At 50.8% G+C, this 22856-nt stretch overlaps 1 protein-coding gene across 2 annotated transcripts in view; it reads right to left on the minus strand.

Moving 5' to 3' along the window:
- The window catches only part of ARFGAP3 (ARF GTPase activating protein 3), a gene marked incomplete at its 5' end in the record, with an annotated part of 46041 nt that overhangs the window by 11256 nt on the left and 11929 nt on the right, over positions 1-22856 (minus strand). The window contains 9 exons of one of the 2 annotated variants that reach the window (XM_081081442.1): positions 1876-2010; positions 7331-7453; positions 7912-8040; positions 11869-12008; positions 12541-12587; positions 14205-14264; positions 17266-17350; positions 19851-19934; positions 22014-22145. In XM_081081442.1, the coding sequence (XP_080937568.1) occupies positions 1876-2010; positions 7331-7453; positions 7912-8040; positions 11869-12008; positions 12541-12587; positions 14205-14264; positions 17266-17350; positions 19851-19934; positions 22014-22145 (935 nt within the window). The remainder of the gene's footprint in view (positions 1-1875; positions 2011-7330; positions 7454-7911; positions 8041-11868; positions 12009-12540; positions 12588-14204; positions 14265-17265; positions 17351-19850; positions 19935-22013; positions 22146-22856) is intronic. The other variant, XM_081081443.1, reaches the window with a different exon arrangement.

The following is a 22856-nucleotide window of genomic DNA, read 5'->3' on the forward strand; positions in this document are numbered from 1 at the left end:
TTTAAAAAATCAATGGAAAAAATATCCTCCAGTGAGGATTAACAATAAAACAGTAACAAAAAGAAGAGGTAAGTATTGGTGAGGATGGGAGAAAAGGGAACCATTGTACACTGTTGGGGGGAAGGTAAGTTAGTGTAGCTCCCATGGAAAACAGTATGAAAGTTCCTCAAAAAATAATAGAAATATCAGATGCTCTAGTCATCTCACTTCTGGGTGTGTATTTAAAGGAGAAAAAGTCGCCCTAACCGGTTTGGCTCAGTGGACAGAGCGTCGGCCTGCGAACTGAAGGGTCCCAGGTTCGATCCCAGTCAAGGGCATGTACCTTGGTTGCGGGCACATCCCCAGTAGGTGTGCAGGAGGCAGCTGATCGATGTTTCTCTCTCATCGATGTTTCTAACTCTCTCTTCCTCTCCCTTCCTCTCTGTAAAAAATCAATAGAATATAAAAATAAATAAATAAAAATAAAGGAAAAGAAGTCAACATCCTGAAGAGTCAGCTGCAATTCCATGTTCACTGAAGCTCTACTCACAAAGCCAGGCCTGGAGAGGCCTCAGTGCCTGTCGGTGGGTGAACGGAGAAGGGGTGGTGTAAATGGGATACGACTTTGCCATAAACAAGGACGCCCTGCCAGTGGGGACAGCATGGATGAACTGGACATTATGTTAAGGGAAGTAAACCAGACGAGAAAGACAAATACTGCATGATCTTATTTACAGGTGCCATCACAACTTTATAAAAAAAGGTCAAACTCAGAGAAACAGAGCAGAATGGTGGGGGAGGGGTTGGGAAATGAGCAGATGTTGGTCAAAGGTACACATTTTCATTGATAAGATGAGTAAGTTCTGGGGACCGAAAGTGCACACGGGGCTCGTTAACAATACTGTAGTGTCTACCTGACATTTGCTAGAGCAGAGCTGTGTTCTCAGCACAAAACAAACAAACAAAAACCCCAGTGAAATAGGTTAAACTAATTTGAGGTGAGGCAAATGTGTTTCTTATTTATAATGTATACACATGCCACTTTTTTTTTAAAAGCCAACAGCAATACTTCTATAAAAGGATTTCAGGCAGCTTTTTAAAAGCCTGAAAATTCTAGTAAAAAAAATCAATACACATCCAAACCACACAACACTTGAAGGAATTTTCCATTTAAAACAGGCCTTCTCCCCTCTTTGGTCCCGCAGATCACTCAGTAAACACTGAGCACTCCACAACGCACGCACGGCGCTGGTCCACGTCACGCGGGACACAGCGGGAGCGGGCTGAGCGCAGTGCCAGTGAGCAGGACAGTCCTGGCCGCACCTGCTGTCCAACGTACTGGCAGTGTCACCTGGCACTATCAGCGTTCCCTGGTTTGGACAATAAACTAAATAGCCTTCACTCACAATCCCCCAAACTGGAGATAGCTCTCCAACAGGTGCATGGGTAAACATAAAGAGGAATGAATAACATGACGTCCCAAGGCACTAAGACAGTGGTGGGCAAACTGCGGCTCGCGAGCCACATGCGGCTCTTTGGCCCCTTGAGTGTGGCTCTGCCACAAAATACCGACTTCTGCGCATGGGACACGAAGTTTCAATCGCACTGTACGTGCACGCCCACACGTGGTATTTTGTGGAAGAGCCACACTCAAGGGGCCAAAGAGCCGCATGTGGCTCGCGAGCCGCAGTTTGCCGACCACTGCACTAAGAAAACGGAAATAAGTCAGTCTACACAGGCCAGTTACTGCCCAATTCCATTCCAACCCTGTTCTGGGAGAGGTAAGGCCAGAACACCGGGTGCCAAGAATGTTCTTGAAGCAGCAGAACAAAAGCGTTACTTCCCAGAGACGTCCTTGGAGACCCCGGTTCACAGCCCCACGCTCCGTCCGCATACCTGTCTGAATAGCCCGTGGTTTTCAAAATCGTGTCAGCCTCTTTGGTGTTCTTCTTCTTCCAATAGAAATCTGAACTGTCATCCCAGCTAGAAAAAGAACTGCTCCGTAGCTCCATCGGCTCGTCGAAGAACCTGCTGAGAAAGGGAACAGCGACGTGAGGCCTCACAGTGATGTCGGGTTCAGGGGGACGGCGCCTCCAGCTCCCGTGAGTGGCGGGCAGCCATGTGGCCTGACCCGTGAACAGGAGCAGACACGAGGCGAGTCATTTCCAAGGACTTTGCTCAACTTGCCCGGCCCCATCTCCTGCTGCAAGAGGTGTGTTCCAGGGGCTGTGGCCTCAGGCAGGTGCTGAAACCTCTATTCATCCGGACGGTCAAGGTGCCACGTGAAGGACACACAATCTGGACAGTCACCTGTACCCGCAGCTGACATCAGCGAAGAACAAACCATGGTGTGTTAGGAGCTGAGGGGATGTTTGTCACTGCAGCATCAGCTAGCCTATCCGGACAGCACGTGGCTACAGGTTACATATTCCATTTTCACTGGGTCTCATCCTGCCAAGTTAGTCACAGCTGCTGCTGCCGGGCCTGGGAACGGACGGCATCCGAGGAGCTCCTGCCGGCAACGCCCGCCCGTCAGCCCCAGGACAAGGCTGCCGTCCTCGCAGCATCTACCACTCACTGTCAGGAACGCTCACCGCCTCCCTCTGGACTCAGATAGAGCGAGGGATCGGCCGCGAGGCGGTGCCCCTCCAGTCTGAGGGGCGTGAACGGGGTCTGCGAGCATCGCTGAGCAGGCGGCCTCCCGGCTCCATTTACACTTTCCGTAGCTGAGCGTTGCCCAGCAGGCACCGCCCAGAGACCAAGCTCGACAGCGCTCGGCTTCCGGTCCTGTGCGGTGAGAGTCTGACCAGAGCAGCGGGGTTTGCGGGAACAGCTCGGAGATCGAGAGGGGAGGCAGGTGTGCCAGGGCCTTAAGAAAAGGGGACTGTGCCCTGACCGGTGTGGCTCAGTGGATAGAGCGTCAGCCTGCGGACTCAAGGGTCCCGGGTTCGATTCGGTCAAGGGCATGTACTTGGTTGCGGGCACATCCCCAGTGAAGCGGGGTGTGCAGGAGGCAGCTGATTGATGTTTCTAACTATCTCTCTCCCTTCCTCTCTGTAAAAAATCAATAAAATATATTTTAAAAAAAGAAAAAGGGACCGTGTTATCCCAGAATTCCTAACTGCTTTGGATGGAAAAGCCCAGCCAGCCACGCACGCCCCAGGAAGCTGGAACTCAGGAGGGTCAGGAGAGAGGCGGCCTCCAGCTTCGGTCTCGGGAAAGGAAGGTGGTGGGAGAGAATGTGGCTTCCTGCAGGGCGTCGGGCCGGAAGCTCGAGGAAACCGGTGAGCACTGGCTCCCGGGCCACAGGGAGCCGCTCAGACAGACAGACAGACAGACAGACAGACCGACCCCTGGGCTGTGGGAGGGGCCTGCAATCAGAGATGAACAGAAAACAAGTGGGCAGGGACCCCAATGAGCCAGGACTGAGGGGTGGGGGGAGCGAAGGACAAATACACTTTTTCCTGACAAACCATGACAGAGGAGGGGTAAACCTGCTGTTTGACGCAGGGGGGAGGGCTCCTGTGGGCAACAGGGGGGAGCAGGGCTTCCGGTGTGGGTCCCGCCTCCTCCTCCAGAGGCTCACTGAGCGCAGATGGCGTCCGCTAGCCTCTCGGGCAGGGAGCGTGGAAGCTGAGCAGCCCTCCCAGAGCTGTGGGGCCCGGAGCCCCGAGCACGGGCTGCTGGAGGAACAGCCCCTCCCCACGCAGAGCAGAGACCAGACGACGGGGCTGCCTGCTGCCTGGGGAGTCCGCCTCAGGGTCTGTAAGGACCAGGGAAAGACTGAGCCCAGGTCCACGAGGGATTTAACGCCCCTTGATGAGCTCTGTGAGGCGAGGAAGCGGGGCGAGGAGACAAAGTCCCCGGAAACCCAGGGGGATGTAAGTCTGAATGGACTGAGGGGGGTGCTGCAGGCCCCGGAGGGTGCTGGGTGCCCGGGGCACTGGACAGGGCGGTTGGAATTTCCAGGCTCTTCACACTCTGAGGTTGTGAACTTACTGGATTTTGCTGATTTGATATCACTGTAAGGAAACACTCATTTACATAAACCAAAGTGCTGGGCCACCGGGGCATCAGATTTTAAGAAAATGACTGAATGATTCAAAAACAGGAGAGAGAAGCCACTCTGCTGGGATCCTACTGGTTAGCAAGAGCCCCGATGCAGCATTCCACGGGCTGGCTGGGCGGCGCTCTCTTCCTACATGCCCCCGCCCCCGCCCCCGCCCCCCACTCCCCGCCCCCCCCCACTCTCTGAGCTCTCCCACATGCAGGGGTCTCACTGCGGGACAGAGAGAGTCTGGCCAGGCCCCAGCCGCCCGCTGGAGGAGGGCAAGGGGACTGTGAAAGGCCATGTGCACTGGCCTCTCCTCAGAAACACGGCCGCCTCCAAAGCTCACCTCCACATTGTTAGTGACCGTCCACTGTTCGGATTTCTAGGGCCTAGCGTTCAGAGCTTTTTAAAAATATATTTATTGATTGATTTCGGAGAGGAAGGGAGAGGGAGAGAGAGAGAGAAACATCCATGATGAGAGAATCATGGATCGGCTGCCTCCTGCACGTCCCCCACTGGGGATGGAGCCCGCAGCCCAGGCCTGTGCCCTGACCGGGAACTGAACCGTGACCTTCTGGTTCACAGGTCAACACTCAACCACTGAGCCACGCCAGCGGTGCTCAATGTTTTTACTTTAATTTTGCCCTCCCACCCCGTCCTTCTCAACCCTGAACCTCCGTAGCCCCCGCTGCCAGCACCCGAGCATCACATCTGAGTTACAGGGGCTGACACCGTGACCCCCTGCAGGCCACGCCAGCATTGTAAGGCTGAGCAAACTGTTCTAGTCTCATCCCTTTGTACTCAATATATAATTACATTGTCCATGTCCTGGAAATAATGGAACTCAATAAAAAACAAAGAGATGGTTGACCTTCTTTTTAATAGAAACAGCCCTCTTCCATAATTCATAATAGTCAAGTTCTAATGGGCTAATGAATAATTTGGAAGCAATGAGAGCTCTTCATGGAGCTAATCTGCTGGCTTTCCGAAAGCCCATGTGCAGGAACTCGGCTGCCAAGGACGGCCAGCGCCCTGTGCCACCCACGGGGTGAGGACGAGGCTATAGAGAAGGCGGCAGCTCCTCACGATCCACACGCTCAAGGTCGGTCTGGCAGGGACCAGCAGGCCTGGGCCCTATAAACACCATCTGCTCCCAGGTTTCAAACCATAACTAATTGTGTCCTAGCAACGAGGGGAGGGCCTCAGGGCTGGCGCTCTGGCCGAGCTTTGGGGAAGCACGGGCAGGTCCACGGGTCTCCAGGGCCCCGCCCTTTCCCACACGCTCCAAGCAGCAGTGCTGCCAGAGCCTGAGACGTCCCCCCTTCCTGTGCCTCCTCTGCAGGAGCTGCTCCCGGCCAGGGAGGCTGTGGAGAAGCCGAGAGGCAGTGCAGAGCCGCATCCCCGGGGCCTCAGAGCCGCGCCCGCCCTCATGAACCCCAGCTGAATGATCTGATCTGCACGCGGCTTCCAGAGCAAGTTAGACGTTTCCCTCCCCTTGTGGGAAAGGATTTGCATTCTTTTAAGAGGCATGACTGGGGTGTTCCCTCTAAGTAAGACCAGCCCTGGTCCAACAGCCAGGTTACTCACACAGGCAAACAGGAAGCCGCCCGGTCGCTGAGGTCCTGACCGGGGACACCACTGACCCAGGCATTTCTTCCTTTTTTTGATAAAATATCTGGACTTGAAAGAATTTGAGGCGATGGACAGTGCTCTCTGGGAGCTTGGACAGGGGCAGAATGAAACAGAACAAGTGCTACATATGTGAACATGCTCCAAGCCTGCGTGCCTGCTCCCCAACTCTACTGCCCCCGCCCCCCATGGCAGTGGCAGGAACCGCCCGTGAGCACCACCGCTAACGACAGGCCCACATTCCATTTCCCCCAACTGCTCACTCGCAGGCGGCCCTCAATGAGGCTTATTTAAGTGTCTAACAACAGTGATCAAACATGTAGACTGAGTCACATGCTTCTGGAATTGAGTTTCTATGCAATAACTGCAGGTAAAATAACATCAGTAACAGACACGCACCATTCCAAACGCTCTATTTGTATGAATGCACTTGACCCTCACACTGCCTGTGAGGCGGACACGCCAGCTCCCTAACGCACGGAGAGGCCACCGTCACCGGTACTAAGTGGCAGAGTCAGGATTCAAATCCAGCCGCCTGGTTCCTGGGCCTACACTCTGACCCCCTCGCTGCTCAGCTGGTGCCCCCTCCAGTAACATCCCTAGTTTACTGGGTGCCTTTTTAGCAGGACTGTCCCTGTGCTGGTCAGGTTGTTGGAGGAACCTCACAAGTGAGATGCTTCAAGTTCACACCTGCTCCCTGCCTTTCCCCCTCCCCTGCCCCTGAGGCCCCTGGAACCTGAACCAGGGCCTTCTCCAGGGTCAGCTTCACACCAGCTGGGCAACGTGTCTGATCAGATGGTGGCGCTCAGGGGCAGGGAGTGGCTTGACCCTGGGAGTCTTCGGAGCACAGCAGTAATTTATTAATAAACACGCACACACAGAGAATGTGTGTATGCTCTGCCCCGCAGACCGGGACCCCTGAGCTGGTATCTGAAACAAGAGGCTCAGCTGTGAAATGTTCCGACTCTGGGAATGAGACTATAACTCAGTATGTTCCTTCAGGAGTTTGCACATTTCTCCACTTTCCCATTTTCCTACCTTATTATCAAACATCTTTTTAAAAATATTTTTTTATTAATTTCAGAGAAGAGGGGAGAGGGAGAGAGAGATAGAAACATCAGTGATGAGAGACAATCATTGATTGGCTGCCTCCTTCAATACCCCTACTGGGGAGCGAGCCCACAACCCGGGCAGGTGCCCTGACCAGGAATCAAACCGTGACCTCCTGGTTCATAGGTCGACACTGAGCCATACGGGCTGGGCCAAACATCTTAATATTAGCAAACACTGCCTTCTTACAAATGTTTCCCTGACTTTTTCCAAAGGACCCCTGACTCCAGCCAAAGCATTTAAAAACAGAGAAGTAGCCCAGCTAGGTGTGGCTCAGTGATTGAGCGTCGACCCAGGAACCAGGAGGTCACCGGTTCCACTCCCGGTCAAGGCACAGGCCTGGGTGGTGAGCTAGGTCCCTAGTAGGGGCCATGCAGAAGGCAGCCGGTCCATGATTCTCTCTCATCATTGATGTCTCTATTTCTCTCTCCCTCTCCCTTCCTCTCTGAAGTCAATAAAAATATATTCAAAACAAAACAAAAAGTAGGGAAGTAAACGAATAAATTCATGCTAATCACTGCTTTTCAAAACAACACTTTAAGGATGATTTTAACACACTACCTTGAGCTGGAAGTAAAATATGAGTCATCGTTGTCATCGCTGTACTTTTTCCTTGGTTTTGCTATGACTGGTGTTTCCTGTTCAATGGTCTGCATATCTGAAGTTGCTGAATGTGAAATACCACTTGAGAAAAGAGAATAAAATGGAAAAAAACAACACTAGTTAGTTCATAAAGACACTATATTCACCAACGAATGTTTTCATCTATACTCTCAACAAAAATAAATTGATTGGTGGGGTTAAAAACATGAACGATAAAAACTACTTCTTGGTATAAGCACTGAAAACTGCTGGACCATAGTGAGGACCATACATAACCAGTCACACAAGTGCAGTGACATCATCGGCTCTGCCTGGGGCATCCACTGAGGGCCAAGTCAGACCTACTTCCTATTTTCTAAGAATCAGATTTGGAAGTTTTCATGCCATAATCAACACCAGCATAAAGCAAACCATCAAAGACAGGAAGGAAGATGAGAAATACTGCTGAAGGTGAGAGGAACAGGCAGCCGTCAGGATGAGCGAACTGGCTGGCGTTCTGCCCCGAGAAAGCGGGAAAGCGGGAAAGCGGGCTCACGTACCTCCTGCAGTTTCCAAACCCCATGCCGAGCCGCTCCGACTCCGCCTTCGTTTTCCCACTCACGTTCTTCTTGTCATCGTTCTTCATCTGAATCTCGAGATCCTTATAGGCCAACCGCAAGGACGAGACACTGCCAAAAACCAACGCTCCTTAACTCAGCGCTCACTCTGGGCTAAGATAAAACACTGAGCACAACCGAACAGGCCACCTATCCTTCTGGCTTTGTGCTTCTCCATGGTTAGCAATTCGGAGGCACGCTGGCATTTGTTAGAGTAAATGCTCAAGAAAGTGCAAATGATGTGATAGCCACGTTTTGGTTGCTGCTGAGCCTACATTACGGCCCTGGTTCATATTTCCTATTACCACGCAGTAATAATTTATATTACCTATTATGCATAACGACGTCCACCAAAATTACTTCCAGATAGAATAGTCAAAAGCAGAATTTCGTACTTGGACTGATATTTATTATACTTCCACATTCCACATCAAAAGTAAGAGATTGATCTCATTGGTTTCCTTTGGTTTAAGGTAAAAATATATATAACTTGGCTTTACAAATAGATAAATTAAGGGGTTACTAACTGCAAAAGATGCTTCAATTTACAAAAACGTTTCCTGTTCTCTGTGTCGTCAGGCTTCTGAAAGCATTTCAAACGGAACAGTCCTTCCTCTGCCGCAGACTTCTCTGCGCTGCCCGTCAGTCAGACCCGAGCACCTACTCCCCAGAGACCTGGTACGAACGATGCACCACAAGGGGCAAAAGGAGGGACACAGAGCAATGTCCTCACTCTGATTTCTAAAGACGCTTCGTTTTTCATAAAGAAAACCACGCCCACATTAGCAGTAACAAGAGTGCGTACACTAGGAAGAGAGCAGCCAGGCTCAGGCCCTGAAAAGCGATGCATCTACCATCTCGGGTCTCGGGCCTCTGCTCTCAGCCAGCTCACGAAGTTGTGTACAAGGTCACGGATGCTCCTGGGCAAGGCGCCGCACGCACTCCACACCGGGGACCTGCATTTCTGCGCAGGCACAGGGGCTGACGCGGAGTTCTCGCTCAGGAAACGTCATCTTGCTTTTACTGGTTCCTTCCCTAAGGAGTCAAGCAGGGCTCTCTGCTTCGCGTTGAGCTGGCGGATTGCGCTCCTTACTATTTCTTGGTCTGCAGAGCGGTTGGTGGCAAGAGACCCGTTGGATTGCTCAGAAAAACATCCTCTTCCCAGCGCACTGGGAAGGGAACCACGGATCTGTGTGAAATCATGAATGATGGAACTGGCACAGGTTCTGCCGGAGAAGGTGAATGGACGGGGATGAAAGTCTAGCTCTCCCCTGAGGACCGCCACGGGCGGCTGTCACTGCTCACAGCGAGCACCTGCACACGGGCTCCCGGTGCCATGCTGTGCTCCGCGAGCACTACTGTGATAAGCCAGGCTCGTGCTGCTTAGAGCTGCTGGAGCCCTTCCAGTGCCAGCTCCAGGCAGGGCCTGCAAGACACTCAGATGGGGAGGGGGGGCTCTGCTACTTCTCTGCCTGCTCACTGCGCACACACACCTCAGGGCTGGACGAGAGGCGGCCAGCAGGCGAGGATGAGGTGCTGCATGGACAGTTTGGTTGCACAGTCTGGGGTACAAGAAACAACTGTGTTCCTGGCAGTTTACTGAACTGAACTTTATTTACTTTAATGAAGTGAACAACTTCATTCACTGCAGAGTAGCAGCCGTACATCTTGGGGATAACACAGCTGGCACAGGCCCGGTCTGAAACCGAGCGGCGGTGGGCAGGGCGGACGGGGAGGCAGGCACAGCGGTGCGGCTGTTCTGAACAGGCCAGGGAAGCTGTCAAAACGACGTTCCCAAATCAAATTCATAAACATCCCACCCCCGCGTCTTCGCTTTTATGGTCTGTGACACGGTCCTGGTGCTGCTCCCATGTGACCGACCTGCTCCAGCCCCCGGCCTGCAGAAGGGAGGGTGCTGTCCACCCGGGCTGGGCCCTCCTGGCAGGGGCCGGTCCACGCTCGGGCAGAGCCCCCTGGAGCCCTGGGCACAGCCCACTCCCAAACGCCAAGAGAAGCCCCCTCCCCAGGGTCTGAAACCAGCTCATTCAGAGAGATTACAGTGACGCTGAGCAACAACATTTTCCATGGATCTTTTCAAACCACATTTAACCGTAACACAGTTTAGTGCTGCCCCCTGTGTTCTATGAGTTAAATGACAATTTCAAGTTATCTGGGTTCACCGTACAAGTTCCAGTTAGCAAACAGTTCGGGTGAACAGCAATTAATCAGAATGATGAGCATTCACTATGTCCCAGGCACGGTTTAATGTATTTTAATGAGCAGTAACTAAGTTGATCCTCAAAATAACCTCATAAAATAATTATTATTGTCTTCATCATGCTGTCTGTAATTGCTCAAGCTACACCTGGTAAAATACATGTGCAAATAACCGAGAAGCAGGACGATGCTGCCTTCCTTCTGCGTAGCGTCCCCCCCCCCCCCACCTGCCAGTCACCCACGTCCCCGCCCAGATGCCATGTTTCTCTTCTGTTTCCGGCACAAAGGAAACAGGAGTCTCAGTGTTTACTTCACACGGTCTCCTGGTGTCAGTTTCCTCCCACTCTGCCTAATGCGGACTCACGCCCAACTGCCCAAAGTGCCGCCCGCAGCGCGGCCTCCTCGCAGACATCACCCAACCCCGACCTCACCGAGCTCCACGCACCACCCCACCCCTCCCGCAGCGGGCCTCCTCGCAGACATCACCCAACCCCGACCTCACCGAGCTCCACCCACCACCCCACCCCTCCCGCAGCGCGGCCTCCTCGCAGACATCACCCAACCCCGACCTCACCGAGCTCCACCCACCATCCCACCCCTCCCGTCCAGCCGTCCCCACCGCACACGCATCTCAATTCCCTTCATCTCCTCAGACTCCTTCCTCCCCTCCCATCTGTGCTGAGTGTGACTCAGACCGATCCAGCTCCGGCCCCTGGAGACCACATACCCCCCGCCTCCCATCATCTGTTCAGAACTCAGCCGCCAGGTTCAGGGGAGCTTCACCTGATAAATACTCTCACTGCGGAGCTACAATTCACACACCATAACATGCACCCTTCAGAGTACACAGTCCACAGGGTGCCACCATCACCACTAATTCCAGAACATGTCCATCACTTGCAAAACCAAGCCACACCCCTGGGCAATCAGCCCCTCCCCCTCCCCCACCCGGCAAGCACGGGGCTGCTCCCATCTCGGGGCGTTTGCCTGGACATTTCCCATCCGTGGAGCACACAGACGTGGTCTTTGCGACGGGCTTCTCGGCACAAAGGCTGCAGGTTTATCCAAGCCGCAGCACAGTGCCAGCGCCTCCCTCCTTTTCAGGGTGAATCTGCCCGGGTATGGACACACCACTGTGCCCATCCGTTCCTCAGCTGACGGACGTCTGGGCTGTTTCTCCCTTTCGGCGACCGGGAGTCATGCTGCTCTGACACGCAGGTACAAGTTTCTTGTGGGGACCTATTTTTTACCTTCTCGTAGGAGTGGAGCTGCTGGTCATACTATAACTTCATGCTTAACTTTTTACATGACCATCAGCAACGTGGAAGGGACCTCATTTCTCTACATTCTCGCCAGCGCCTGCTCCTGTCTTCTCCATGCAGCCGCCTAGCGAGTGAAGTGCCTCCCTGTGCGTTTCCCTCGTGATGAATGGTGCCGAGCACCTTCCCCGGGTGAACACCACCGACACGCGTGGGTCTCTCCCTTCCTGCCCTCACTGCTCTCCCTCACCTCGGCCCTCCTCCCTTCCAGGCTACACTTCATTGCGACACTCGTTTTCATGAAACTCAGTTTTGCATTTCGCTCCTCACACACGTGAAGACAGATGGCATGAGCAGAGCAGCCTGGGCGTTAACGAGCAGTTCCAGCCACTAGAGCCCATTACTGTATCCGACTTCAACTCACATCGATTCTTCCTTCGGCGCCGTCCTGGCCAGGTCTTCCTGTTCCTTCAGTTTGTCTACAGCTTGGGCTTGCTTCTCCATTTCATTGAAGCAGGTGCTCGTCAGTTTCTGGGCTCCCAAACTTCCTTTTTTGGCCCCAAGCTGGAAGACACACAAGATGACATTCCACCAACCTGCTGACAAGGTTTGTGCCAACAGCTGACACTTATGGGGGCACCGTGACAGCACTGGCCACCGCCCTCCTCCTTGGTCCTCACAACTCGAGGAAGTGGGCACTCCTCTCCCCACGTTTCAGACAGGAGCTGACGCTCACGCAAGCTGAGCGCCATGAGCCGGATCGCAGCCAGGGGGTGCGGTGTCTGCAAGCTCAGCAGGTGACACCCTCCAGGCCCACGAAATGCTACAAAACACCACCAGGACAGGAACGCCCGGGAGCCCCTGCTGGTGTGTGTGTAAGAATTTCGTCACCGACAGAAGGAGTGTTAAACACCCATTCTAGCCAATCTTCACTCGGTGCCAGTCCCCTCACTGAGCAAAACATGGAGTTTTAGCCAGGCCGCACGCGTTATACATAATACGGCTCAAAGTCAATGAAGGCAGTGGCAGGGTGGCTTTCTGGAGGGCGGGCCTATTTCAGAACCGAACTACCCAACATCTCGCACGTCATACTCACGCCTCGTTTAGCTTGACTTGGTTTCTTTTTCATGATCGAGGACACCTCTGTCAAAAAACACAAAGCCCAAAGTCAGGCCAACAGAAACGCACACTTTTTCTATGTCATTGTGCTCTTTAAAACGCTACGGTGCTGCACAGTATTACTCAGGGGACGGTAACATTTCCCACATTAGTGTGTCATCCAGAAGACAAGCACAGGGTGGGGCAAAGTAGGTTTACAGTTGTTCATAAAGAAAATACAAAAATTAACAAATAATGCCGAAACCGGTTTGGCTCGGTGGATAGAGTGTCGGCCTGCGGACTGAGAGGTCCCGGGTTCAATTCCGGTCAAGGGCATGTACCTGGGTTGCGGGCACATCCCCAGTAGGAGATGTGCAGGAGGCAGCTGATCGATGTTTCTCTCTCATCGATGTTTCTAACTCTCTATCTCTTTCCCTTCCTCTCTGTAAAAAATCAATAAAATATATTTAAAAAAAAATTAACAAATAATACTTATTATTCGCGTACTTACGACTGTAAACCTGCTTTCACCCACCCTGTTTGAGTGCCTCGGAGTGGAGTCCTCGGTATTTGCACGTGGCGTCCAAACCCAGAAACGTGTTTCCCGGGCACCACGCTGAAGAGAAAGGCAGCGCCGGCGCCCAGGGCTGGCTCAGAGCTCGCCTCAGGGCGTCAGAACACGCTCTCCCGGCAGCTCTCCTCCTCAGAAACTTGCAAAATTCTTTCCCCGTATGAAGCTGGCAGCATCGTGTGCACAGCTCAAGCAGGTCGGCTGTGCCTTCCCACCTCCACTTACAGACAGATTTCATCATGTCACTCAGTAAGGAATGCAAAGCTCCGTTATTTTAGCAGCAGGACTTTCTAAACTGCACACAAATATATAATGCTTGTTTAGAAAAGTTCCTAAGAATTGTTTTTGGGAAATCTTTAATCATAAGTTATATATTCTGTTTTTAGACCCATGTGTCAGAGACCCATGAAGGAATACAATTTTAATTTTTTTCTTACAAAGCTGAGAATGGACTTTAACGGGAAAAGACAGCATGAAACCACAAGCTACAACAGATTAAAATGCTCAGCCTCACGCGAGAACAGCATCATTCCATTGCAAGTGGAAAAGAGACCCACACACTTTCTTCCCACCACTTCTTTTAGGCTTGTGCTCCCACCCTCCTACAAGCCTATTCATACACGATGACACGATCGGGAACGTTTCTAATGGTTTAGTTATTTTTCACTAAAGCAGCTGCTTTCCAGTTAATGCAGTGCGATATGCAGCAACTCAGATTCTACTTGCCTGCTACTGAACAAGTAAAGGTTAAGTTCACCTGCTGTGAACTCAGGAAGAGGAGGCGATGCTGAGAGCCCCTGAGTGAAAGGCGGGGTGCGGCCGCTCTGGCCTCTACCGACGCGGGAACAGCAACCAGCCCAGCACACTCGCCAGGCAAGCGCCCCACCAGCCACCTAGGCCAGGCCCGCAGCTGCGGCTGCCGGTCAGCCCGGAGCCGGCTAACACAGGACGGCATGTTGGCTTAATAAAACCTTGTTAAGAAACTATGGGTTAATAGTCACGGTGCCACAGACTCCATACCTTCTAGCAGAAGGCAAAGACAGGATTCATTTCTTTCTTAATGAATGTCATTCTCTAAATCAGAACATTACCTAGAGTTGCCTTGGTTGGTACGTTAAGACCTTCCACACTTGGTCCTTGCTCCGGTACACCTGCAAGTTAAAATATTGATATTAATGCAGAAAATATACTCACCAAACTTGCTTTTGAATATATCTAACTACATCAATTTTGTCAATGATCTGCTTTCTTTTTAGCTCCATATTCCATTATAAGAATTTTTATTAAGCCCTGGCTGGTGTGCTCAATGGTTGGAGCCTACGAACCAAAGGGTCTCAGGTTTGATTCCTGGTCAAGGGCATGTCCCTCAGTCAGGGCGAGTGCGGGAGGCACCCAGTTGATGTGTCTCTCACATCGATGTTCCTCTCTCTCTCTCTCCCCCTCCCTCCCTCCCTCCTTTCCTCCCTTCTACTCTCTCTGAAAAGCATTGCAAAAAATATTCCCAGGTGAGGATTAAAAAAGTAAAAATAATTTTGATTTAAAAAGTGCATTAAAATAGAAGTGTGTTTTCTGTCCAGTTGCTTTATAGAATAAGATGGTAGTGGTCTCCCTAATTAATGTCATTCAGAATTCTACCTTATGACCTGGTGTTTTAAACTGTTCAAGATACCTAGTACATATGTGGACTATACATCCAACATATGTTAATATTTGGAAATTCTAACACCAATCATATCAATGATGGAAACCTAAATTTTCAGTTGCCAAGAAATCTGCCATTTTCTAAATGACCTAAAAAATGATCCTGATTAGGAACTCTTATTAAGTCTTTAAAAACTTTTTATTTTAATTTTATTACTTTAAAAATGAGAAAATAAAATGTAGTGTATCCACGCAATGGAATGTTATTTGGCCATAAAAAAAGGAATATTAGCACATAGAAATTCTACAACATGGATGCCCCTTTAAAATACTGTCCTAAGCACAAGAATCCAGTCACAAAAGACAACATATTATCTGAGTCTACTTGTATGAAATGTCCAGAATAGACAAATCCTTAGAGGCAGAGAGCAGCCTGGTGGTTGCCAGGGGCTGAGGGAGGGGCAGGAGAGAAGGGGGAGGGGCTGTCAATGGTACGGGTTTCTTCTGGAGGTGATGGGCATGTTCTGGAATGAGTGGCGATGGTGGCACAACCTTGTGAATATACTAACCACCACTGAATTGCAACTGTTTTATCTTTATAAGTATTTAAAGGTAAACTCTAGGTAAGGCTTTTAAACAGGCAAAGCAGGATGAGTAAGAACAATGCTACTTTGTAGGAAAAGAGCTGCCGGCCGTGCAGGGTCGCCCACGGCGGCCGGAGCTGCTCTGGGCGGTGGAGAGCAGCGGTAAGAGCGCAGCAGCGGAGCATTCCAGGCCGCCTGTTCTAGTTGTTAAATTCTCTTGTTCTCTCCTTTTCATTGCGCAGTCCTTCAGTTTACTCAAGACCGCACCTGGTCCCCGGTGCTGACACATGCAGTTCCAGGTTAGGCCTCGGACAGCGAGTCTCCCTCACCACCAGCTGCTTAAGAAAAGTCCTGGGCGGAGAAGAGGCAGGAGAGAGCTGCTGCAGATGCACTAGGAGCGGGGATTCTAAACAAGAAAACCTTTTAGGAGAAACTCCTCGGCGAACAACGTAAATGAAAATACGTCCAAGGATGAAATCTTGTTCTGCTTTCAGTTACCTGGGTCATCCGTCAGTGAAAGGAATGGAGACCCCAGGACCTGAGTGGTACGTGGGTCTCCCTGGCGGGACCCTTCAACCTCAGAAGGCCTTCTGTGGGGTGAGTGGTTAACGGTAGCACGTTCACATGGCCGTCCGAGTTTCAGAAGGTACAACCCCACCTTTTCTCTGTTAGTCAGGCGCGTGTCAGAATTAGTTTCTCTCTTCTCTCTTGTGGATAATGACAAAGCAATCCCTGGCCCAGGGAGATTTCTTCTCTTCAAAAAGAATTTCTCCCCGGAGGAGTTCACAGCCAGTGGGAGGAACACACAATGGACATGGAGGCTAAGGGACGCGTTCGTTCCCAGGACTGCGGCGTGCTGTGCATGAGGAGGCAGCATACGTAGCCTGGTTGTGGCTGGAGTGCTGCGGGGAGGGAGGCCTTCTCCGAGGAGAGGACTTGGAGCTGAGGCTCCAGTAAGGAGGTGGCCGGCAGATGACCAAGGTCAGAGTCCCAAACAGAACGCAAACACAGGACAGGCGCGCAGGCCAGTGCGGCGGCAGCGAAGTGCAAGGCGAAGAAACCAGAAAGCTAAATGCCACTCTGGGATGTAATGCCTTCTTTGCAGGCATTCAGGGCCCTGTGCGCGCGCGCACACACGCACACACACATGCACACACACACGCACACACACATAACCACAGGCTGCAAATCATACAACACCAGTCATGTCAGAGTTCTTTGCACATGAAGGAGCCACGCTTTTGGTCCATATATGAATTGCAAATGCTTATCATGTCTTTGAAGCACTTCTTCAGACCCTAGCAGTCGGACTCACTAATCTCTTCCTTTCACGAGGCCTGGATGTGCCCAGAAGGGCTTCCCACTCCAGGGTGGCAGGAAAGCCTCACCCCTGTTCCTTCTAGGACCCTCATATTTTCGTTTTTTAAATATGTATTTTTTTACTGATTTCAGAGAGGAAGGGAGAGGGAGAGAGAGGTACAATCAATGATGATAGAGAATCATGGATTGGCTGCCTCCTGCACACCCCACATTGGGGATGGAACCTGCAACCTGGGCATGTGCCTGACTGGAAATTGAACCCTGACCTCCTGGCTCATAGGTCAACACTCAACCACTGAGCCATGCCGGCCGGGCCTCATATTTTCATTTTTAAATCTTTGATCCATCTGAATTTAGATTGGTATAAAGAGTAAAAAAGGAATTCTGCTTTATTATTTTTTTCCAAAATGTTAGACATTTGTTCCACATTGATGTTTCTCTCTCTCTCTCTCTCTCCCCCCTCTCTCTCTCTCTCTCTTCCTCTCTCTGAAATCATTTAAAAAACATATTTAAAAAAAGAATCAACCAATGAATACATAAATAAGTAGAACAACAGATGAATGTTTTTCTTTCTCTAAAAATCAATAAATAAATTTTTAAAAACAACCTTCATTATTTGCTGGGGGGACTTCCACGTTCCTGGGTGTTAAAGACGGTTCTGGGTGTGCGGAGGCCCATCCGGTGCCACTCACCTGAAGCAAAGTGAGAGAAGTCACAAAAAACAAAGCAAAGCAGGGGAAACCTAGTCATTTACACTCACCTCTTCGTACCTGGATTAGTGGGAAGGAAGGATAATATTTAAACGTGTGTAATATTAGGTCTCTGTTTCAATGCTCAAATTCCGTATTCTCCCTTTTAAAAACTATTTTTATTGATTTCAGAGAGGAGGGCAGAGGGAGAGAAAGAGAGAGAAACATCAATGATGTGAGGGAATCATTGATTGGCTGCCTCTTGCACGCTCCGCACTGGGGATTGAGCACGAGCATGTGCCCTGACTGGGAAATGCTCAACCACTGAGCCAATTTCCTCCTTTTTAAAAAATCTAAACTGTGCAATAATTTCAGGTTTGCAGAGAAGTTGCTAAGACAGAGTTTTTACTTTTCACCCAGCTTCCTTTAATGTTAAAATACCCATGGTGCATCTGTCAAAACTAAGCGTTAAGGGCACATCCCCAGCTAAACTCCAGCCTTGACTTGGATTTCACCAGTCTTCCTTCTGTGCTTCTTTCTGCCCCAGGATCCGTCCAGGACCCCACTCTGCATGTCTCTTCTCCTCCGTCTCCCTGCTCTGTCAGAGTTCCTCCGTCTCTCCTTGTTCTCCTGACCTTGAACCTTTGAAGGGTACTGGTCACCTATTGTGAGAATGTGTCTCCATTTGGGTTTATCTGATGCTTCTCATTAGATTGGAGTTGGGGAAGAAAGCCATGGAGGTGCGGTGCCCCTGTCACCACCTCACGCCAACATGACTGAACCGGTGATGCCAACCCTGAGCACCCGGTCAGGCGGTGCCTGCCAGTCTTTTCTCGGTAAACCTCTGCGTTTCCCTTCCATCGTCTAGTCTTGGGGAGCTGGTCACTGAGTCCGGCCCACACTCAAGGGGAGGAGGATAAAGCTCTACCTCCTGAGGGGGAGTATCTATTATCCATGATTTGGAATTTTCCTATAAGGAAGATTGTCCCTGGTCCCATTGATTTATTCAATCATCCATTTATATCGGTGTAATTATCCAAAAAGAGGAGAACAGGACACAGATACGGACTTTATTCTTTGGATTATAATTTGGTATGTGAATTACTTATTTTGTTCAAATTGTCCCAGCTTTGACCACTGGGAGCTCTTTCAGGCGGTTCCCGAGTCCTTCAGACCCTGCCCCTCATTTCGGGCGCCCTCCCCCAGCACCTCCTTACTGTCTATCCCTGCAGGGTGCTCCAGGCTCAGCGGCCCCAGCAGCCCCAGTCCTCCACTCTGCGTTCTCCAAGGCAGCCCTGGCTCCTTCCAGTGGAGAAGGATATTGAGAAACCAACACCTGGGTGCTGGGTGTGCTTGCTGCACTGAAGCCTCACTGTACCCCATCCCTCTCTGTGGACAGAGCCTGGCAATCCATGTATGTGTCTACGAACCCACTAGTACACACATCTAGAATCAGTTCTCCATTGTGTATGCACGCGTGCGTATGTAGAGAGTAAAATAAACATGAATTCGTACTAACGTCTCCAACTCTAACCCACACCAAACTAGTCATTTCTCTGCTTTTTAGCCCATTTCCATTCCAAACATTTCTCAGCTACTAATTATGGATATTCTGTATCTAGTTCTAAATTAAGTAACAGCAAAGCTCACAACAGAACACATCCTTTTAAAAATTGTTTTCTGTTCTTTTTTTTATAGTTATTTCTGGCAACTATTGATTGCATCAATGCTAACATGTATATGCAAATTATAATAGCAAAAATATCAAAGTCTAGCAATTTATAAAACTTTGCACATTTTTTATTTGAAAATTAAATAAAGAATGAATTGAGCCCTGGCTGGTTTGACTCAGTGGATAGAGTGTTGGCCTGGCCTGCGGACTGAAAGGTCCTGGGTTCGATTCCGGTCAAGGGCACATGCCCAGGTTGCAGGCTCTAACCCCAATAGGAGGCATGCAGGAGGCAGCCGATCAGTGATTCTCGTCATTGATGTTTCTCTCTCTCTCTCCCTCTCCCTTCCTCTCTGAAATCAATAAACACATATATTAAAAAAACACACACAACTGTCTTCATTCTTTGTCAGCCCTGGAGCTCTAAACTGAACTGTGGCGGAACACCAGCCACCACACTCAGCTTCACTGGCAGCTGCTAAAAGACATGTGACTACACCATCCAATAGGATCTGGGCAGAGCGATGGCACTACCTCCAGGCTGTGTCTGTAAGAGGACGGGGCACTGGTTTCCTGGGCGTCTGTCCTCTTCCCATTGCTGGGAAAGGCCATGAACCCTGAGGTGAAAGCCACCCATGAGAATAACAAAATGCATCCCTCTGTCACCCTGGACAGCTCCTCTGATGAGAAATGAATTTCTCTCCTTAAGCCACTGTATTTCAGGGTGGTTTGCCACCACAGCTTGGCCTGTCCCCTAACTGAAATGTTCTAAATACACACCCGTCCTAAATGTCAGAGTGAGCACACGGCAAATTCTGTGAGCACCACACTTACCTCAGGGAAAGTGTGAGAGGCAAAGAAGTCGTCCTCCTTCGGCGCAGGGGACAAAGGCGGCGTCACGCAGCCATCGAGCCACAGCTGGAACAACATGAGGCACCGTTAGCACTTCCCCTGGCTTTGCGGGTTCTGCTTAATACGCTTCACTCCCTTCCTAGAGACCTGTTTGCCCAAGATTGGTATTTCCATTATTATAAAACTAGAGGCCCAGTGCACAAATTCTTGCCCGAGTGGGGTCCCTCGGCCTGGCTGGTGATTGGGTCAATCGGGGCCATCTTGCCCAGTCCCAATCGGGCGGATCGGCCAGTCGGGGGGAGGGACTGTGGGAGGTTGGCTGTGGGAGCACACTGACCACCAGGGGGCAGCTCCTGCATTGAGCATCTGCCCCCTAGTGGTCAGTGCATGGCTGTTCGGTGGACCGGTCGCTTAGGCTTTTATATATATAGATCAGCAATAGGCCTATGTGGGGCCACTGAGCACATTTCAGTCAGGTATTGTAGTAAAATACAGAAATGTTTAAAAATGCTTAAAGAATGTGAGAAAAGTTAAAAATGTTTAAGTTAATTTCCCTTAAAACTTAAAGTCTGATATTAAAGATACATTCCCCACTGCCCTGAAGCGTGTGTACCCAGAGATAAGGATTTGAACTGACACAGAGTGACTTGTGTCAAGATAAACACTTGTCTGAGTGACGTACTCTCCTTGGCCCCTCGCCATGTTTCAGATGAACATATGTGCACTGATGTAAATCATCGACAGCCACCTGAGCTGCTACAGGCACGAACAAGCTTTAAATGTGGCCCCTGCCAGCCAATGATGCTCATCTTATCAAGACATTGCAAAGGCCTGTCCCTCTGTCCGTCTGACAAGTGACGCCGCTCCACATTCCTCTTCCTGCGAGATGACAGAACGGCCAGTAATCCCCAACTGAGACGCCACCGAGCTCCTGGGAGAAGAACGCCGGCCCCCTGCACCCGGACCAGCCCAGCCCAGCTGCGGGACCACAGAGAACACCACAGGGGTCCTTAACTAAGTTTGTACCCGCAGCTGCTCAGGAATTTATGTAATAAAAAGCTGTATGATTTGCAACTGCCTATGTTTCAGGTGGTATAATTCCTCCGGCAGTTAATTGAATTAATTTGTGTATGCTGAAAATTTAAATGAAAGCCTCTGGTCTTTGTTGGTCCTAAAGCAGGCCACTCTGGTCCTGCTGATGCAGAGCAGTCGCTCCATCAGCAACTACTTGAATGTCCCAACACCTGCACGGTTACAGTTCATCTCAAGGGACAGCTCAGATAAACACCCCAGATCCTTTCTGGGATCTACTTGGGACATGTATCAACCCAGTAACTTGTTCCCAGACCCTGAGGTGTCACAGCCACGTCTGAAAAGGAGATCAGGACCTCAGACCTACGGCAGGCCCCACAGGACAGCCCAGCCGCCTGTGGGTCCCTGACTTGCAAATCCACACACTGGCCACCATCTGCTGGTCAGCCCCACGCAGCCCTCGCCTCCTGGCCCTTCACAGACAGGCGCAGAGCAGCCAGGCCCGCGTCGCCAGCTGCGTGAACTGCGCACGCTGCCCTTTCCCAGCTCACACTGCAAACGAGTGTCCTTTCGCGGGTTACTTAGGACCACGTTTCCACATTCCTGTGCTCTTGTTGGTGACTTGGTGGTTTAAAATGGCCCTGCGCCGGGTGACGTGCCACCCAGTGCCCCTGAGCACAGGAGGCTGTGAAGTGCCGCTGGAGGAAAGTTTTCTCCGGGCCGGATCCATGTCGCCAACAGCACACGGTAAAGAGGGCGCCTCTAAAGGAAACACACGGGAAATAAGGTTCCGTATGGGCCGGGGGTGAAGCGTGGAGGAAGCTGGCCGTGGACTTGCCTGGGCGGCACCCGCAGCGCTAATGCGGGGTTCGCACAACAGAGAACCCGCGGGCAGGCTTTACTGTTTGGGGTAAAAGCCACCTTTCCTTCTGAAACCGGTTGCACTTACGGCAGCACCGTGCTTGCGTCATGCCGCACTTACGGCAGCACCATGCTTGCGTCAGTGCCACACTCTCGCCAGTGCCGTGCTTACGTCATGCCACTTACGTCAGTGCCGTGCTTACGTCATGCCACACTTACGTCAGTGCCGTGCTTACGTCATGCCACACTTACGTCAGTGCCGTGCTTCCGCGCGGCCTGGGAAGCCAGCGCCTTGATCTTGTCCCTGTAGAGCTGGGCCGCGCGGCTGTTGTACTTGGCCTTGGTGTCGCCGGTGGCGCACCCGTGCTGGTCGAAGAAGGACGACTGCGGAGGAAAGCAGCGGGTTACTAGCAATCCTGCCGAAACGCTACTGCGTATTATGAAGGACTGTTGAAAATACTGTGAAAACCAAAACTACGTAAACCACGGAGAATGTTTAATACTCTTATCTTGTAAAAATGAATACCTTCCACAGATGCAACATTACTATTTTGGTAAAACTGGACATGAGATGATTTGCAAAATGAAATAACTGGCCCTTCGTTTCTTCATTCAATCCTCCGTCACTCTGAATCTTATTGGGGGAGGGGGGATGCTATCCACTCAGGACCACTTTTAATTCATGAGAAATCCACTTCAGTTCGGATTCCACTAAATCGGAAATTTTACAAAATTGGTGAGGAGCAACGCTAACCTTCACCTTGTTCAGCACTATTTACTCACTCACAGCACAAGCAAGGTGATAAAATTAAAGAGGAAACTGTTTCCAATCACCCTGTAAGGGTCCGTGTGTAGACAGGAATTACAGAATTCATATCTAATTAAAGCAGGTATTCCAAAAACCTGTATGAGCAATGCTTTTATTGCCCCAATTGGCTAATAATGGTATTAGGCGCCCACATGTCCCAGATCCGTTCTGGGTATTTGGGCCCATCCCGTTAAATCCTCATGGCAACACCATGGGAGGTCACTGCTGCCTTCTACACTTCGCAGGCAGGGACACAGGTAAGTGAGAGGTAGGGCTGGCATTCCAAC

The sequence above is a fragment of the Myotis nattereri genome (assembly GCF_964212035.1).
Source record: "Myotis nattereri genome assembly, chromosome: 2".
In the NCBI taxonomy this organism is placed as follows: Eukaryota; Metazoa; Chordata; class Mammalia; order Chiroptera; family Vespertilionidae; genus Myotis; species Myotis nattereri.